The following is a 16,979-nucleotide window of genomic DNA, read 5'->3' as shown; positions in this document are numbered from 1 at the left end:
AGCGTACAGTACCCAGGGCTAGGGTGATGGCCCAGTGCACCTTCTCTGGGGCACTAGACTGAGTGCCTGTAGCGTCTGATGGGAGTATAAGTGACAAGTGTCTAGCTGACAATTCTTTTTTTTTTAATAGAACCAAAGGAAATCAAATTTTGATAGTCCGACTTAGTTTTTAAACAGTAGTAGTCATTGAAGCCAAAATTTGTTGGTAAATGTACAGCATGCTAAATGGTAAATCTTTAAACACATATCAAGATGTTAGATGAGTTCATTAGACTAGTCTAATCCTGATGAGTATGTTTTAACAAGAACAGTGATTCTCTGCAGGGGGATTTTCTTAGTGGTTGGTCACTGAAGAATGCATTGTCTGACTTTTGGCCCTGAGCTTAATATGAAACTGAGAAAAAATGAGTTTCTTAGGAACTTAAATTGAGTCTACACATTACAGTGGTAAATTTGAGCTTTGTGCTCCTCAGTACTCTTCTTAAGGAATGTTTTCCTTTGTGTATTGCTACAGGTGAGCTATAGGGTTTTATTTTTTTCATCAATGTAGATAATATCTCCATACTTACTGAGAATCCGTGTGGGAGTCCAGGGCCCTGTGTCAGGTACCGGAACTGTGGTACTAAATCTGAAGGATGGGCTATATGGTAATAACTCTCCTAAGATAACACCCAGGACACTTAGAGGGGCTTCGTGGAGGGGCTAAGCTGAGCCTGGACTGAGGGCTGAGCAGGAGACAGGCAACTGAGGCAAACAGGACACATGAACACTCCCGGTCTATTCGGGGAATGATTTCCAGGGACATGGGAAAAATCCCGTGAATAGGATTTAGACTTTGTTTAGTTTTTCTGTCCTTTGATGTTTTTCTTTCTTTCTATCTGTTTTCTTTCTCTATTTTAGTGATGCCTTAATTTGAAGCTGGGTTTAAAAAACTGCAATGAGGAGGAAATCAGATCTAGAAAGCTTTGAGGCTTTGAACTAATTTTAGACTTTTTCTTTTGTATTAAGATTTTATTAGATAATCATGATTGGAATTATCAGGTGCTACTAACAAGAATGAAAATTATAACGGAACAGGCCCAAATAATAAACCTACTGGTTTGTTATCATAGCCTATTATTAAAGTAAAACACTATTGAAATATTGTAAGTTAAAGGTACATTTTAGATTAAAAAATGTTAGTAACTTTAGGGATGGAGAATTTAGATGTGGGAATTGGAGAAGATTTATTTTTATAAGGTAATTTTTATCCTGACAAGGACTATTTTTTAAAAGTGTTTTGCACCTAAAATTTTTAAGTGAACATATTAAATACAGTTGGGAAAGTTAAAGCGATATACTAAATAGTGAATTTTTTGATGTGTATTTTATTTTTCTCTTAATGACATAAAATAGATACTGAATTATGAGAACTAGAATAATGAAGGACACTGAATGCCTTCATGGGAGATACCATGTTTGCAAGTTTACACTGGAACCTTGTACCTTCTTTGGACTTGAATTACGGCTCTGAAAAAGGCCAAATAAGTATAATCTAATTAATATAATTTAATCTAATATAAACAAAATACCAATGACAAAATTTCTAACTGAAGGTTTTTTAGGTGGCAAGTAGACAAGCAGACTTAGCAAAAAAGGATTTTTAACTGCAGCTTTAACGGCCTTATTTTAGGGGGCCCATGGGGTGGCTCAGTCAGTTAAGCTTCCAACTCTTGATTTCAGCTCAGGTCATGATCTCATAGTTCATGGGATCGAGCCCTGCATTGGGCTCTGCACTGACAGCACAGAGCCTGCTTAGGAGTCTCTCCTCCCTCTGTGTCTCCTCCCGCTCACAATCTTTCTCTGTCTCTCTTAAATAACCTTAAAAAAAATTTAAGTAACTTATTTTAGGGAAGTTCTCTCCCCCTTTTCCCCCTCACCCATCTCTCATCCTTAAAATAATAAGATCCTAGAATCAAAAAGCTCTTGCCTTTTCCATTCGAATCAGTTGGGGAATTAGTATTTGAGTTCTGATGCTGCCATGATTTCTCAAAAATAGTGGGAACAAATCAATCTATATACAGCGCTACCTATTTTGTCTCCCTTGCAATTTTATATACAAATCAAGACCATATCAGGGTGACAGGTGAATGAATATAAATTCTGAGTTTTGTCTATTCCTTAAAGTATACTGTGCTCCCCCCCAATTATTCAAGGTTAATGGTTTTATTAACCTTAACATGTTTTATACCACATATATCTTTTTTAATTAAAACAAGTGCCTTGATGCCCTTCCATATAAATCATGCTTAACCCTCTGTGGGATGCGAATGAGTTGATGGATTGCAGTCTATTGTGGGGGTAGAGGGGGCAGTTGGTTAATAGATGTTTTTCTTCTGGAAGGATATGGTCGTGTTATTTATTATGTAAGATCCTGTATGTGTTGAGATCTAGAGGTGCCATTTCATTTCTGCTAATAAATTGTTGTGCTAATAAAATATGACTCTGTGTCCAAATTATTTAAGTGCTTCACTAAGAAATACCTTTGGCTCACCAGTGAGCTTTAAAATACCATCTCCTACATTTGGCGAGGGATCCGGTCATTAATTTTTCCCAACTATAACAAGAGGATCTGTCCTTATAGAAAGTCATAATCCATGAAGAAACCCAGTTCTTTCATCTTTGCTTTGTGATCCTGAGCGAGTACATTAACCCTTTGGGGACTCAGTTTTTTTGGCCAGTGAAGAGGGGAGGAGCACTAGGGTGCTTGAGGAGCCTTCAAGTTCTCATGTTGCCTGATGGCTACTCGGTACCAAGGTGGAACCAGAAAACCCCACACTGACTTCACTCATCCTAATTCTGAATTTTGGTAAGTGAATTTTGAGCCACATTTTCCCCCTCAGTGAGTTGAGGCTAACCCCTCATCCCCAGGATGAAGGAGCTGGACTGAGTGGTCTTCCGAGGGCCTTCCAGGCTTACTGTCCTATGTACGCAGCCTGTCTGCACGCGGCACCGGGCATCAGAGCCTTGTGAAGTATCACACACACACTGTAGCATCTCCCCAGGGGCCTCCGAGGGTTCTGCTTTCCCCATCTGTCCTTTCCGTGCTCGTGTTCTTGATCCTTTCTCTCCGTATTTCGCATCATTGTTCAAGTTTTTAATTTTCAGATCTGATTGAGACTGATGAAAGTATGGATCTTGGAGAAATGCCACATGTGCATGTAAAAATATCCCCATTATTAAAAAGATTGGTTTGCAGACCCCACATCATGAACATTTTGGCTTATAAACTACAACCACATCTATGGCTTCTGTTGCTTTATTATCTGCATGCTCATGGCAGCCAGACACGATACCCAGCCTTTCTGGAACACCAACCAGCATATCTGTCTGTGTATAAATCTCCGGAGCTGTTACTGGACAAGTCTGCCTGGATGCCCAGGGCATCTCGCATGCAACACATCCTCAAACTCCTCATCTCTTCCCCTGTTAACCTTATTTGATCATGGCATGACCCAGAAACTCAAGCCAGAAACCTGGGAAATTCTAGAATATTCCTCTTCAATTCAATCGCCAAATCCATCTACCTAAGAGTCTCAAATTCTAACATCCCTTTCTTGCCCTGAACGTTCATTTATCTTCAGGATTATGCCACAGCCTAACTAGCTAATCTGGTTTTCTACCACTCAGCCCCTACACTAGTTATCAATTATTTTCTTAAAAAAAAAAAAGACCTTTTCTATTTCTAAGTGGTTCTCTAGTGTTTTCAGAATAAACTCAGAATTAATACTGTAGCCAACAAAGCCTTAAAAACTATGCCCTTGGGGCCTCTGGATGGCTCAGGCTGTTAAGCATCTGACTTCGGCTCAGGTCATGATCTCATGGCTCGTGGGTTCAAGCCCCGCGTCGTGCTCTGTGCTGACAGCTGAGAGCCTGGACCCTGCTTCTGATCCAGTGTTTCCCCCCTCTCTCTGCCCCTCCTCACTCGTGCTCTGTCTCTCTCTCTCTCAAAAATAAATATTACAAAAAAAAAAAAAGCCTTTGCCCCTGCTTACATCTTCAGCCTCTTATCCTGTCATACATCCCTTTGTTGGACATACAAACCTCTGACCTTAGGTGATCCCAAATGAGCCATTTAAAAATATCCCAGGCTCTTATGTATGTTGTTCCTTCTGCGAGGAGTTGCCCCGCAGTCCCATATGTCTTAACTTTTTACTAGTCTTTCCAAATTTATTACTAAATGTTCTTTGCTCTTGGCAAAATTTCCTATTGAATTCTCTTCTCATGCAGGGTCTCCCTTTGGACTTCATCTCTGCATATTGTCTAAATTTTAGACAATAGGCAGTATTTTTTTCCCCCTATCTCTTCTCCTAACTGGGCTCCTTGAAGATAGGGCCATATATTTCATCCTTAGAGCCTCTGGCCAGCAGTGAGTATAAGGTCCAATATATGACTGTTACAAGCATGGATATGTTTGGTGGATAGTTATTTCTCTAACACTGCCTCATTTGAGAGCATGTCTATCTGTCCAGGGTCAACTATATGGCCTGTATCAATAGTTGGAAAAAGTCCCTGGTGAAGGGATGGGTGTGTAATGGGGTGGATTAGGTGGTCCAAGGCAGTGACTTCTAAGTTAGCTGCTCGAATAAATCTCACATTCTGTGTCTTTTCTCTCCTTGTCGTCCTTTTTAATCTCTACCAAGTCAGAGAAATTACATGTGGCTGCTTCTAAGGATTCGTGAATTGGCCACATTGGATCCATTATGTAGTCTTCCTCTGCCCTCTGGTGGCCAGAGTATGCTAACACATTCCACTTCAAAGAACTATGGCCCCTGGTAGCACGAACAATTCTTTAAGAGGTAGGCAACTTTCCGGGCACCTGGGTGGCTCAGTCGGTTAAGCACCCGGTTTCGGCTCAGGTCATGATCTCACAGTTGGTGGGTTTGAGCCCCGCATCGGGCTCTGTGCTGGCGGCTAGCTCAGAGCCTGGCGCCTGTTTCAGATTCTGTGTCTCCCTCTCTCTCTGACCCTCCCATGCTCACGCTGTCTCTCTCTGTCATTCAAAAATAAATAAAAGCATCCAAACAAATTTAAAAAAAAGAGGTAGGCAACTTTGGAATACATTATCTGAGCTTCTTTCTCCTTTTGCACTGCAATTTTATGGAAAGATTAAATAAGGAGTAAAATCATTCTTGGATAGGTTCTTTTTAATGAAAGAACCCATCTTAAGAACAGGACAAAGAAAACTTGAGCTTTATCTAATGACCAGGCTGGGTGGTTCCAGAACACGAAACTACAAGATCTGTTAGTGAAAAAAAAGTCTGGCAAGGGAGGTCCCTGCCTCTAGAAAATACCTGCAAACATCCAGATAGGGATAGAAAGTGATGACCATAGCGTTTATAAATTACTTATTCTGTGCTGGGTATGCCTTTTTATCCTCTTCACAGCTCAGTTGAGGTAAGGTGCCTAGTTCCAGAATGTTGGCCTACAGAGTGGATTGGTCAACTGGGGTAAAATAAATCCTCAAGTTGGGGAGGAGGAACAGGAGCATCGGGGAGAAACCATAGAAGGCCTGATAGAGACAGCAGACTCGGAAGGGATAATATCAGTTTCTTTTAGTTTAAAAAGCAAAACATCAAACAAAAACCCCAATGTCCAACAGAATCAAAGGGTTAGGCAGTGTAAACAAGACTGCAAAAGTTCTCTGTTTTGGATTTGATTTCCATCTACTAGGATCTAATTCATATGATATATTAAATGAGTCCAAAATGTGAGATTTAAAAAATGTTTATTTTTGAGAGAGTGGGGGAGGGGCAGAGAGAGAGGAAGACAGAAGATCCAAAGCAGGCTCTACACTGACAGCTGAAAGCCCATCGTGGGGCTTGAACCCACAAATCATGAGATCAGACATTCAACCAACTGAGCCACCCAGGCACCCCTCTTTAAAAAAAAAACAAGTTTAAGCACATATTTACTTAATACTACTATATACAAGGCACTTAAATACAGCCTTTCATACCAAAGTCCTGTGCGTATAAATTCTGCAATGCCTTTTTATGGAAGGAGTTGAAATGCTTCATTGTCGGGGCGCCTAGGTGGCTCAGTCGGTTAAGTGTCTGACTTTGGCTCAGGTCATGAATTCACGGTTCTTGGGTTTGAGCCTCACGTCAGGCTCTATGCTGAAAGCTAGTTCAGAGCCTGGAACCTGTCTTCAGATTCTGTGTCTCCCTCTCTGACCGTCCCCTGCTCACGCTGTCTCTCTCTCTCTAAAATAAATAAAAATGGTAAAAAAAATTTTTTTAAAGAAATGCTTCATTATCAAAGAACAGAAGATAACCTGGAATAATATTTGAGGCAATGATACTCATGGAAAACTTTTGCAAATTATTTTAATAGAGGACAGCCCCACGCTATCTTCAAGTCATTTTCTAGTAGAATCAATGCTTCATATAGCTTTTTTAACAGGTGGCATTGACGCATTACATGTATATTACCAATTTATACACAAATGCTTATTGAAGTACCTCTGAGTGCCCAGCACAGTGCTAGGCACCATTAGGGTTACAAGGTAGCTTACCAGTCTAGACAAAGAGCCACAGAACATTGATAAAAATTTAAGTGCTTAAGTGAGTGGTAGAGACAGAGTGCCAAGGACTTGAGAGACAGAAGAGTGTTTAAGTCCTCGGGAAAGGCTGGGAGAAAGAGGACTCCAGTTAATTCTTGAAGGGCCTTTGTGCAGGGCCTACCTTGGTAGGGAGCAGGGCAAGGCATGCAGGTAAAAGCACACCAGCAGACATGGGGACGGAGTGGAAGAAAACAGCCTATCCAGGAGCAGCACGTTGTAGTGTAGGGAGGCAGCAAGCTGGAAACGCAGGTTGTAGCTAACTCTAGAGGGCGCTACAACTCAACTGAATGATCTAGTCTTTTTGTTTGTTTTAGGGCATTTGGGAGCCACCACAAACACATGGGCAGGGGAAATGGCATGATGTCAAAAGATGTAACATGTGCAAAGTGACTTAAGGAGAAGAAAGGCAAGGAAAGAAATTCAAAATCATGTCAGTAATCCTGACATGAAATGGTGACCACAGTTAAGGTGCTGATGAGGAGATGGAACTCCAGGACTCAGCCAGAGGGCATGGTTTTCCTCTCCTAAGTATTAAGGATCTAAAAATAAGTATAGTGCTTTCGAGCACCTGGGTGGCTCAGTTGGTTCAGCCTCCAACTCTTGATCTCAGCTCAGGTCATGATCTCATGGTTCATGGGACAGAGCCCCAAGTCAGGCTCTGTTCTGACAGCGTGGAGTCTGCTTGGGATTCTCTCTCTCCTTCTCTCTCACACTCTCTCTCTCTCTCTCTCTCTCTCTGAAAATAAATAAATTAAAAAAATTAGAATATGTATAGGGCTTTTAATTATTTATGTTGAAAAGAAATTGTTATTTATGTTGAAATTATTTTATGTTGAAAAGAAAAATGTCAAAAACAAAGTTTCAAAAATCCATTTAACCATCTGTTATGATTGTTCTTTGTTCAACAAGGAAGCTGTACTTTCTATGACTAATGTGCTTTATACATGTTTCAGTTAAATGACTACAGAAAGAAAAATTATTGAATTGCCATAGGTTTTTGAAATAACCACAAAATTAGCCTGTGTGTGTATGGGGTGGGGGGAATCTACCTTACAACACTGACGGGTATTGTATATACCTTCTAAAATGAAACAGACATCTCACATGTTAGGAATAGATACTAGGGTTATAAAGGAGATTAATAATATCCTTCTTTATAGGAGAAAAACTTTAATATTATAAATCTGGTCATAAATTTATATAGTTCTAAATAACTTAAAATCAACTCCACTCTAGCAGGTATCTGTGAAGAACAGACATAAAGGAATGAAGGTGAAGTAATTTAATTTTTTTTAAATGTTTTTTATTTATTTTTGATACAGAGAGAGGCAGAGCATGAGAGGGGGAGGGGCAGAGAGAGAAGGAGACACAGATCCGGAAACAGGTTCCAGGCTCTGAGCTAGCAGTCAGCACAGAGCCTGACGCGGGGCTCGAACCCACGAACGTGAGATCTGACCTGAGCCAAAGTCAGAGGCTTAACCAACTGAGCCACCCAGGCGCCCCGGTGAAGTAATTTTAATAAAGGCAAACATAGTGTGCCTTCATCTTAATCATAAGGTCCAGGCTGGATTATCCACAGGTTGGAGACCAGTGCAAATAATCCAAATAGAGCACGAGCCAAACCCTGTCACCCATGTCCTCTCTCCCACAAACTTCCCTCTCACCTTGTCTGCAAAGTGAGAGGTACACGGGGCTGTATGCTCTTTCCTGCGATCCAGATTAGCAGGATTCTCTGATATTATACCATGCTGCCCACTTTGTATCGTATCTTTTTTTTTTTCATTTAGTTTTGAGAGACTGAGAGAGACAGAGCATGAGCAGGGGAGGGGCAGAGAGAGAGGGAGACACAGAATGCGAAGCAGGCACCAGGCTCTGAGCTGGCAGCACAGAGCCTGACACGGGGCTGGCACTCATGGACCACGAGATCATGACCTGAGCTGAAGTCGGAGGCTTAACCGACTGAGCCACCCAGGCGCCCCTCATTTCTCCTCTTTAATGCTCCCTGTGTTCCCCTGTGCCCCAGTTCCCTATGAGCAATATGCCTCAAGCATTACAAGGTGTGTTAATATGCTAGGTGGCTCCTGTTAGCTCTTGGGCACAGAAAGATATACCTCTACTCAATACTCGGCTAACTGGTGGGGCATACAAGAGAAAAGGCAGGAAGGTTGTAGAATTCCCGAATCAGCAGAAAGGAGTTAACAGATATGGAGTAAGAACAGCTAATGCTTTTTTCCTTTCTTTTTTCTCTTTTCTTTTCTGCTAGTTAGTGAGTAGGAATATTCAGATGGCCAAGTAAAAAGAGAAGTACTAGAATCCAGCTAAACCCGGGGTTCTCAAAGTATGGATCCTGGACCACATCAGTATAAGCATAACCTGGGAACTTGTTAGAAATGCAAATTTGGGTGCCCCACCTAAGACCCACTGAATCAGAAAATCTGGAGGTGGAACCCAGCAATCTGGGTTTTAGCAAGCCTTCCAAGTGATTCTAACGTGAGCTAACATTGGAAAACGCTGAGCTAGACTTACTGGGAAGAAGTTGGCTCTATACCCACAGCGTGTTTGATTTTCCTGTGGTCAATCCAATAATTCCAAAACTTTCTGCACATTGGAATTACCTGGGGAGCTTCACAAACTACTAATGCCTGTGACCCATCACCAGTGATGGTGATTTTATTGGTTTGGGATAAGGCCTGGGCTTCGGAAAATTTTTAAAGATCCTCGAGAGACCCTAAGGGGCAGACAACGTTGGGAACCATTTGATGAATCAAAAGGTAACACACATAGTCGTCAAATGTCATTTCCAAATTCCATCCAAGGAAGTTTCCTGACTATTTCAGAGGACTGGAATGTTGTCATCAAAATACTGCTTAAACTTTAAGACCCATAGCCTATCTTAACAACAACAACAAAAAAACCCACACTTCATTCTTGTAAACTACATTTTTCTAAGTGAAAAGAGGCAGTATATTTCCTACATTATTTCATTTGGAGAAAGTCTGTAATTTTGGAGTCACCAAGAGTTTGTGTCACTTTTCTCATTAAGTATTCATCTATGCCATTTAGTAGTCAAAAACCGGCAGCAGGAACCCGTACACAGGTGGACGGGAACGGTCTGAGTTTCTGTACACTTGAGATGGCCTCTACGATGGTGATTTTTGGCGGCTGTGGTGAAGGCGCCTCTCCATCCTCTTCACTTCCAGCTTTGTCTGGATTTTCACCAGCCTCCGTGCCCTGGATGCCCTCCGGTCCATCAGCTCTTGAGAGATCATTAGATCATCATCTGCCGTGACAAAGTCCTGGAAATTTATTTCATTTGGGACACAGGTGGCAATAGCCATGGAGCGCCACCGCTTTTCCGTGGCTATCTCTGGTTCACTGGCTGCCGCTTCTGTGTCAGAATCCGTCAGTTCCGTTGGAAGGATGCCCGCCTTCTTCCAGCATCTCACCACTGTGGACTGCTTGACTGACCACCATGCTGCCGCGGTCATGTCAATGGTCTCATGTCTACTTTTTCACGATCCTCCCTGCAGTGGACCCTGAGGAGGGTCTGTTTCAGGAGGTGGCTTCGATAACAGCACTTTCGTGGCGTGAATTATGCCAAGGTTGAGTGGCTATAGAGCAGCAGTACAGTTAGAGGGCAGGTATCCCTCTCGAATCCTTTCCAACGTGGCAGCGTGCTGTGAGCCGAGCACGTTATCGATCAGCAGTAGGATGCAGCGACCTGCCGGCTTCATCTTGGCGTCCGCTTGCATCGGCCACTCATTAAACAGACCCTGCGTCATCCATGCCCACCGGTTGGCCCGCTAATCACAAGGGAGGGAATGGACATTCTTGAGGCAGTGTGGGTTGGCTGACCTACCAACAATCAATGGTCTCATTTTTTCAGTCCCTGAAGCACTGCAACAAAAGAGTGCTGTCAACCGCTGCTTTGCCCTCTTGCCCCCTCTACAATGGTCCCCTTTAGCAGCAAGTGTGTGCTGGGGAAGCAACTGGAAAAACACTCCTGTCTCGTCAGCATTAAAGATATCATCTGGGCTGTAGTCAGCTGTCAGTTTTACAATTTCCCCTGCATGCCACTCATTAACCTTATCTATTCCTAGGCCGTTCATTAATGTGTCACTATCCTCTCTACAGAGGCGATCCCTAAAGCTGTTCAGCCAGCCCACACTTGCTTGAAAGTTGTCACAGCCAAGCATGTTGGCCAAGTTGAGTGCTTTTTCCCGAATGACAGAATCAGTCACAGGAATGTTTTTGGCATGGGTTTCTCGAAACCAGGCAAAAACAGCCTTATCAATGTCGTCATAGAGAGCGTTCCTCATCCTTTTCCGCTGGTGTCCTACAGATGCCTCCCGCACCTTCTCTTCAAATTTGGTGCGCTCCTTCAAGGTGGACAAGGTAGAAGGAGTGATACCGAACTCCCTGGCCACGTCACCTTTCCTCTTTCCTGAGTCTACAGCTTCCACGACCTTCATCTCCTCCTCCAGGGAGAACTGCCTACGTTCTTCTTCCCCTTGCACCGTGTGAGGGCTGCCCCGATTACCAGGGCTCCACGGGTTCCCCCTCGTGGCTGGCTTTGCCACAAGTGTAGAAAGCTGAGAAGACAAAATGGAGTACCTGTCAGGAAGCAAAGTAAATGGATTCCTCCTAAAGATGGGTCCGATTTTTCGGAATCCTTCTAGGAAATAATAAAGTAAGGCCAAAATCAAGAGAAAAAGGGATTCATACTACTGCATTTTTGTAGGGATTCCTTATAGAGACTTGTAGCATGATTGAGATAGAAGACATCTTACAGAGGCTCGAGTTCACGTAAACTTTCCAAGCTTCTGTGAAAATAATAATGTCTGCTCTGTTTGATATGAGAATCCATTGAAATAAGACATGGTAAAAGAGGTTTGCAAATAGCAGGGTGGTGTATAAATTTAAGGGATTATTTTATGACTCATTTTAAAACCAGAAACTGAGGCCCAGAGAAGGGGCCTACCCAAGTTCATACAGCTCATGACATTTCTGCTACTCCATAGTCCTGCCTGAAAGTCCAACAAAATGAGATCTTCAAAGGATTAGGGTTGGAAGGATTTTCACAGCAGGAATGTTGCCACACAGTCATTTAGTGAATATTTATAGATGCCAAGTGGTAAGGATATAGTGATGACAACACAGTCAAGGTCCCTGCTCTTGTGGAATATACAGTATGGTGGAGGAAGATCAACTATAGGTGACCAAATAAGAGAATTATACAGCATACTATGGTATGGAAAAAAAAAAGTAAACATGACCAGGCAGTAGCAGTTTTGCTAATTGCCTGGGCAGACATTTTATCCTAAGAGTCCTCATGGGACAAGGGGCTGTGACCTTCCGCTATGACTGCAGCTGTCCAAGCACTGACTTCTACCACCACCTCCACACACTTATCTATTCATTCTTGGCATCCTCTGTGTGCTAAGAACCATGCTTGATGCCAGCCATGCAGAGATGAATGGAACATAGAGCCCACCACTGAGGAGCCCACCAGGGACAAACACTAGAGTGTACAGAAAATTATAAAAGAGCTTGAGTATTATGAACTAGAACATAGAAGTGGGGATGATCAACTGGGTGGGGCATGGATGGGCAGTGCACTTCAAAGAGGAAACTACTGATGTTGGTCTTAAAATATAAACAACTAGGAATTCATGAGATAGAAGGAAATAGGTAAAAAGGCAATGAAGTACTATATATAGTACTTTATATATATATTTATATATAGTTTTATAAAACAAGATGGCATGGTCAGGAAAAAACGTCCTTGGAGAAGAAAACAAGAGCCAAATTATAGAAATTCTAGCTTGATCCTGGGGCAATAGGAGGCCATTGAGGTCTGCTTATTTGAAAGATATGATCATATTTGCATTTTTAAATGTTTGTTTATTCTGAGAAAGAGAGCCAGTGTGAGCTGGAGATGGCAGGGAGGGAGAGAGAGAGAAAATCCCAAGCAGGCTCCATGCTGTCAGCACAGAGCTCCACACAGGGCTTGATCCTACAAACTGTGAGATCATGGCCTGAGTCAAAAGAGTCACACGCTTAACTGCTGAGCCACCCAGGTGCCCCAGATTTGCACTTTAGAAAAGAGTCCTTTGGTTGCAAAGTGGAGAACCTGATGGTTAAAATCATTTTCCCAAGAGGTGGCCTTAACACTGAAGACAAAAAAAGCAAGCTAGCCTAGTAGGCCATAGACAGTTGGGGTATGTTCATTTGAATGTAAAGGGAAGCTACTGAAGGATTTTAAGTGCGGAGAAAGATGACTCTAGGTAAAGAATGGAACTGAAGGGTGTCAGAGAAAAATCAGGAGACTAGTAAGGAGGCTGCTGCAGGAGTCCAGAAGTGAGAGAATGGTGGCTTGGATGACAGTAGTAGTGGATATGGTGAGAAATAGTCAGTTTGGGGCTGTGTTTTTGTAGATCTTGCTGACAGCCTGCAAGTGAGATACAAGAGGAGTCAAGGATAACTCCCAGATTTCTGGCTGGAGCACTGAGCAATCCAATGGATGGTGGTACCATGTACTGAGATGAGAACTGATTATTGAGGGAGATGGAAACCAATTCCTGAGGATCCACTTCATAAACATAATTTGCTACTTTGCATGCTTTATACAGCTTATACATGGCAGGACTGGGATTCAACTCCAGGGAGACCCAGCCCGGAGTCAGGGTTCTGAACACTTATAGAGTACCATACACCTTGTTCTGGGAACTACCAATATTGAGAGGAGACACGGAAAGAGGATGAAGCAAGAGCCAAGCCAAAGTCTCGTAGGTCAAGCTAAGTTTGAATTTTATTCTAAGTGAATGAAAAGACAATAGGTGGTCTTAAGCAGAAAGTGACTGAATCAGACTTATGGTGCAAAAAAGATCACTCTGCCTTTTGTGGGGAGAGCAGACCGCAGAGCTACAAGAGGGGAGGTGGGAGGAGACTGAATCGGTCCAGGAGGAAATGATGGTGGCCAGGACGCTGGTGACAGCAGTACATGGAGAAAAGTAGGCAGATTGGAAATACATCTGCAAGAGTGTGAGGGTCGTGCAGGAACTTGTACAAACGTGGGACAATCTGTGACACTGGCGTGAAAATAGTATACTATTCTTGTCTGATTCCAGAGCCTCTCCACTCGGCCATTCAGCTAGGTTTGAATCACTCTAGGAACTCATGATCATAACTGTGTCTGGGACAGAAGGACGGATCGAGGGCAGATCACCCGGGTGAGAAGGACAGCTTGATGCGGCGCTAAGAAGTAAGAATCCTACCCTGAACGAGCGGGGACAGACTGGGCAGGGCTGGGGTCAGGCCTTGAACACTGGGCTGAAAAGGAGGTGCTGGGGTTCCCCAGGGCCCGACTTGGCTTTGGGAAGTGAGGCGGGGCCTCGACCTCTTACGCTTGGCACAGCCCCGCCCCAGTTACCTGATCGCCCTACAGCAATGCCCGCGGGCTAAGCGGCCCCGGCGTCCCACCGCCGTCGGCCGCAGCTTCCTCCTCCACCCGGAACTTCTAGCCGGAAACAGTCCCTCCGCCTTAGCAGCCCCCGCTAAGCACTTAGGCAGTTCCTACGGGCCCGCCTCTCGACTAGGGCGGGACTGTTGCGCTTGCGTAGAGGGTCGCGCGCAATCACGCGCAGGGGGCCGCTTCCGGCGCGCCGCGAGGGCCGCCGGGAAGGGTCTCCCTGTCGATCCGAGGTGTGCTGGTGCTGCTGCTGACGCCGCCGCCGCGGAACCGGTGTTGCGGCGACGCCGGTGTCCCTGCTGTCTTCCTCGGGCTCCCCGGGGCTTGATCCCCGGGGCCCTCGGCAGGCGTCGGCGAAGAGCCTGCGGAGCGAATCCGTGCTCCCGTACCCGCCTTCCACGACCTCGTATCACGACTCCAAGGAGGGGGAGCGAGAGGAGCTGTCGCGACTCCGCGCCGTGTGTCGCCGGGCGGGGCCGCGGGGCCGGGGCTCCTCCAGCCCCCGGGATGCGCGCGCGAGCCCTCGCCTCCACTTCCTTGTTGCCGCTGTCACGACTGGAGCCGCCTCTCGCCGACAGCGGGGAGCGCGAGTGCGCCGGCCAGCCCCCTCGTCGAGCCCCCGGGCCGGACGCCTCCGGGAATGTGAGCCGCGCGGCGTGCACGCCCCTCCCGGTAAGTCCCGCCCTCGAGCACCTCGCTGCCTGGTGTCACGGACCTGCTGGGCGACTCAAGCCGGGTCCTGCGGCTCTCTGAGCCCTGTTGTTCCTTCCACAAAATAGGAGCAGTGAGTCTTAGCCTTCTTCCGCATTCGGTGTCTTTGGGACATCAGAGACCCCGAGAAGGAAAGGAACTACCCCATAGGCAAGCCATGGTGGCCCCTAGTCAAACCGACAAAGGCCATCTCATGAGGTTATGAGGAGCATCTGATAGAACAAAGTGTCTCAGATTTCACATACGGCCCTTAATCCTGGTTTGCAGATGAGAAAAGCGAGGCTCAGTAAGTAGGCTTCTCAAGGTCATAGAGCTCTGTGTGGATGCTGTTAAAATGTATGACTTAGAACCCTGATCTTTTGCCTTCTAGAGCCCTTGGTTTTAACTTTTATATTATCCTGCCCCCCCCCCCTTTTTTTTTGCACTGGTGTGTTGAGACCTAGGGTCTGAAAATCTTGGACCCAGGTTACAATGGGTATCCCAAAAACCCAGGGTAACCGATTCCTGCGCCCACCCAAGGTGGTTGTAATGACTCTGTTTCCTAAATTATTTTGCTCTGGGTCCTAAAACCTTATGTGGCATTCTTTACAGATGCTCTTCTGCGTTACTGCTTTTCTCTGCAAGACTCTCAAGGGCTGAGAAGTCGATTAATTAAGGGCAAAAAAAAAGGACAGTACCTACACAGCCTCGATTTGAGCTTTGGCCACCCTTACCTTGTGAAGGCACTCGTCTGTTAACTTACCCCACCAAACAGTGGGTTATATTCTCATCCTGGGTTGTGCTGTGACAGAATGCAGGGTTATTTGTTTTAATGGGAGGGGAAACCATTAGAGTGACACAGAACAAGAAAGAACCTTGGGAATAATGTGTTTTTGACTGGGGGTATTTTTAAAGTTATAGGCGTCACATTGTTTGTCTGCATATTCCAGGGGAGGGTTTTTAGCTTTCACGATATTCTCAAAGGTACTCTTGCCTTCCCCAGATTTAGTAGCTCCCTATTTCAGCCTTTTCATCTCACATAAGGAACATCTGAAATTCAGGGTGGGGTATTGACTTGTCTGAGATCACACGGTTAGAGTTGAGCCTTGAAGCCAGGTCTAAAAGCACTGCTCAACATTTTTTCTCATTTTTTCTCATTATACCTTAACCAGATAACCTCATCATTTGTGAAGTAAGGTTTAAATGAGATGTGAGTGGGCTCTGTAATCCACAGATCTCTCCCGAGTTTTCTGCTCCACTCCCTCCTCCCAGAATCCTAAATTCTCTTCTGACAGATTTTCAGGAGCTACAACAGTGTATCATTTCTGTCTCATAAAATTGAAGTGGTTTCTGGAAACCTTTCTCCCTCTAAGGATTGAGTCTTTGGGGGTAAAACTCCTACGAAGAATGTGGCCATAACTATACTGACTCTTCTTGAACTAGTCATTCAGGGTTTTTTCTGCCTTTTTTTTTTCTAGGCAAAGCTGTTAATAGGTTTTCTGTTTCGTAGGCCAGAGAGTGATGATGTTGGTCTGTCAGATGACTGCTTAAACCTGAACTGTCCAGTACTGTAGCCACTAGCATTATGTGGCTAAATTAAATTAATTACAGTTAAACAAAACCAAATTAATTTGGTTCCTCAATCACACCTAGTCATATTTCAGGTGCTTAGTGGCCATATCGGCAAGCACAGACACAGAACATTTTCATCAGTGCAGAAAGTGTATTGAACTGTGCTGTTTAGAGGCCTGCCAGGGGTGGTGGGGAGCAGTGTAGTATCATGAGAGAGGCTCAGAGAGTTGGCTTTTAAAAAACAACAACAAAAAAACCCCTGTTAAGTCCCTATTTGGGTGTGGTGACCTTAGGCAGGTCATTAAGCACCTCAGCCATAGATTATTAGTCTTTACTAATGAGCCCTTTTGTGGAGCACTTGACTGTTCTCAAATAGAGTTATTTCTCTGGTATCCTCTGAGCCTTATCACTGAAAATCTGTAGCAAAGGTGGATGAGACACCTTTCTTTTTATATGTGAAAGAATTGCACCTGAGCTAGCTGAAGGACCTGCTCAAAGTCACACAAGCTGGCAGAGTGTAAAGTCACTTACTGCGTGTCTGAATGTATCATTGAGGCAGTTGCTTAAGGTAATGAAACATGAGTGAGGGTCCGGAACCTCTGACTCTTGCCTTTGTATTCTTTTTACCTGTTACCATATGGA

At 44.4% G+C, this 16,979-nt stretch overlaps 2 protein-coding genes across 3 annotated transcripts in view; one reads left to right on the top strand and one right to left on the bottom strand.

Moving 5' to 3' along the window:
• Positions 1-9,249: 9,249 nt before the first annotated feature.
• On the bottom strand, positions 9,250-16,888 carry TIGD6 (tigger transposable element derived 6). Its single transcript, XM_029941259.1, is given in 6 exon segments — positions 9,250-9,849; positions 9,852-10,100; positions 10,103-10,175; positions 10,177-11,196; positions 14,188-14,437; positions 16,869-16,888. Coding segments are annotated over 6 exon segments (1,881 nt in total). The 3' UTR covers positions 9,250-9,580.
• The window catches only part of HMGXB3 (HMG-box containing 3), a 46,361-nt gene continuing 43,570 nt past the window's right edge, over positions 14,189-16,979 (top strand). For both annotated transcript variants that reach the window (XM_029943064.1, XM_029943062.1), the window contains exon 1: positions 14,189-14,747. The gene's annotated coding sequence lies outside the window, so the exon portion shown is untranslated. The remainder of the gene's footprint in view (positions 14,748-16,979) is intronic.

The sequence above is a fragment of the Suricata suricatta genome, chromosome 6, assembly GCF_006229205.1.
Source record: "Suricata suricatta isolate VVHF042 chromosome 6, meerkat_22Aug2017_6uvM2_HiC, whole genome shotgun sequence".
Lineage (NCBI taxonomy): Eukaryota > Metazoa > Chordata > Mammalia > Carnivora > Herpestidae > Suricata > Suricata suricatta.
The sequence above is the reverse complement of the archived record's forward strand: the minus strand, read 5'-3'. Positions and strand labels throughout refer to the sequence as shown.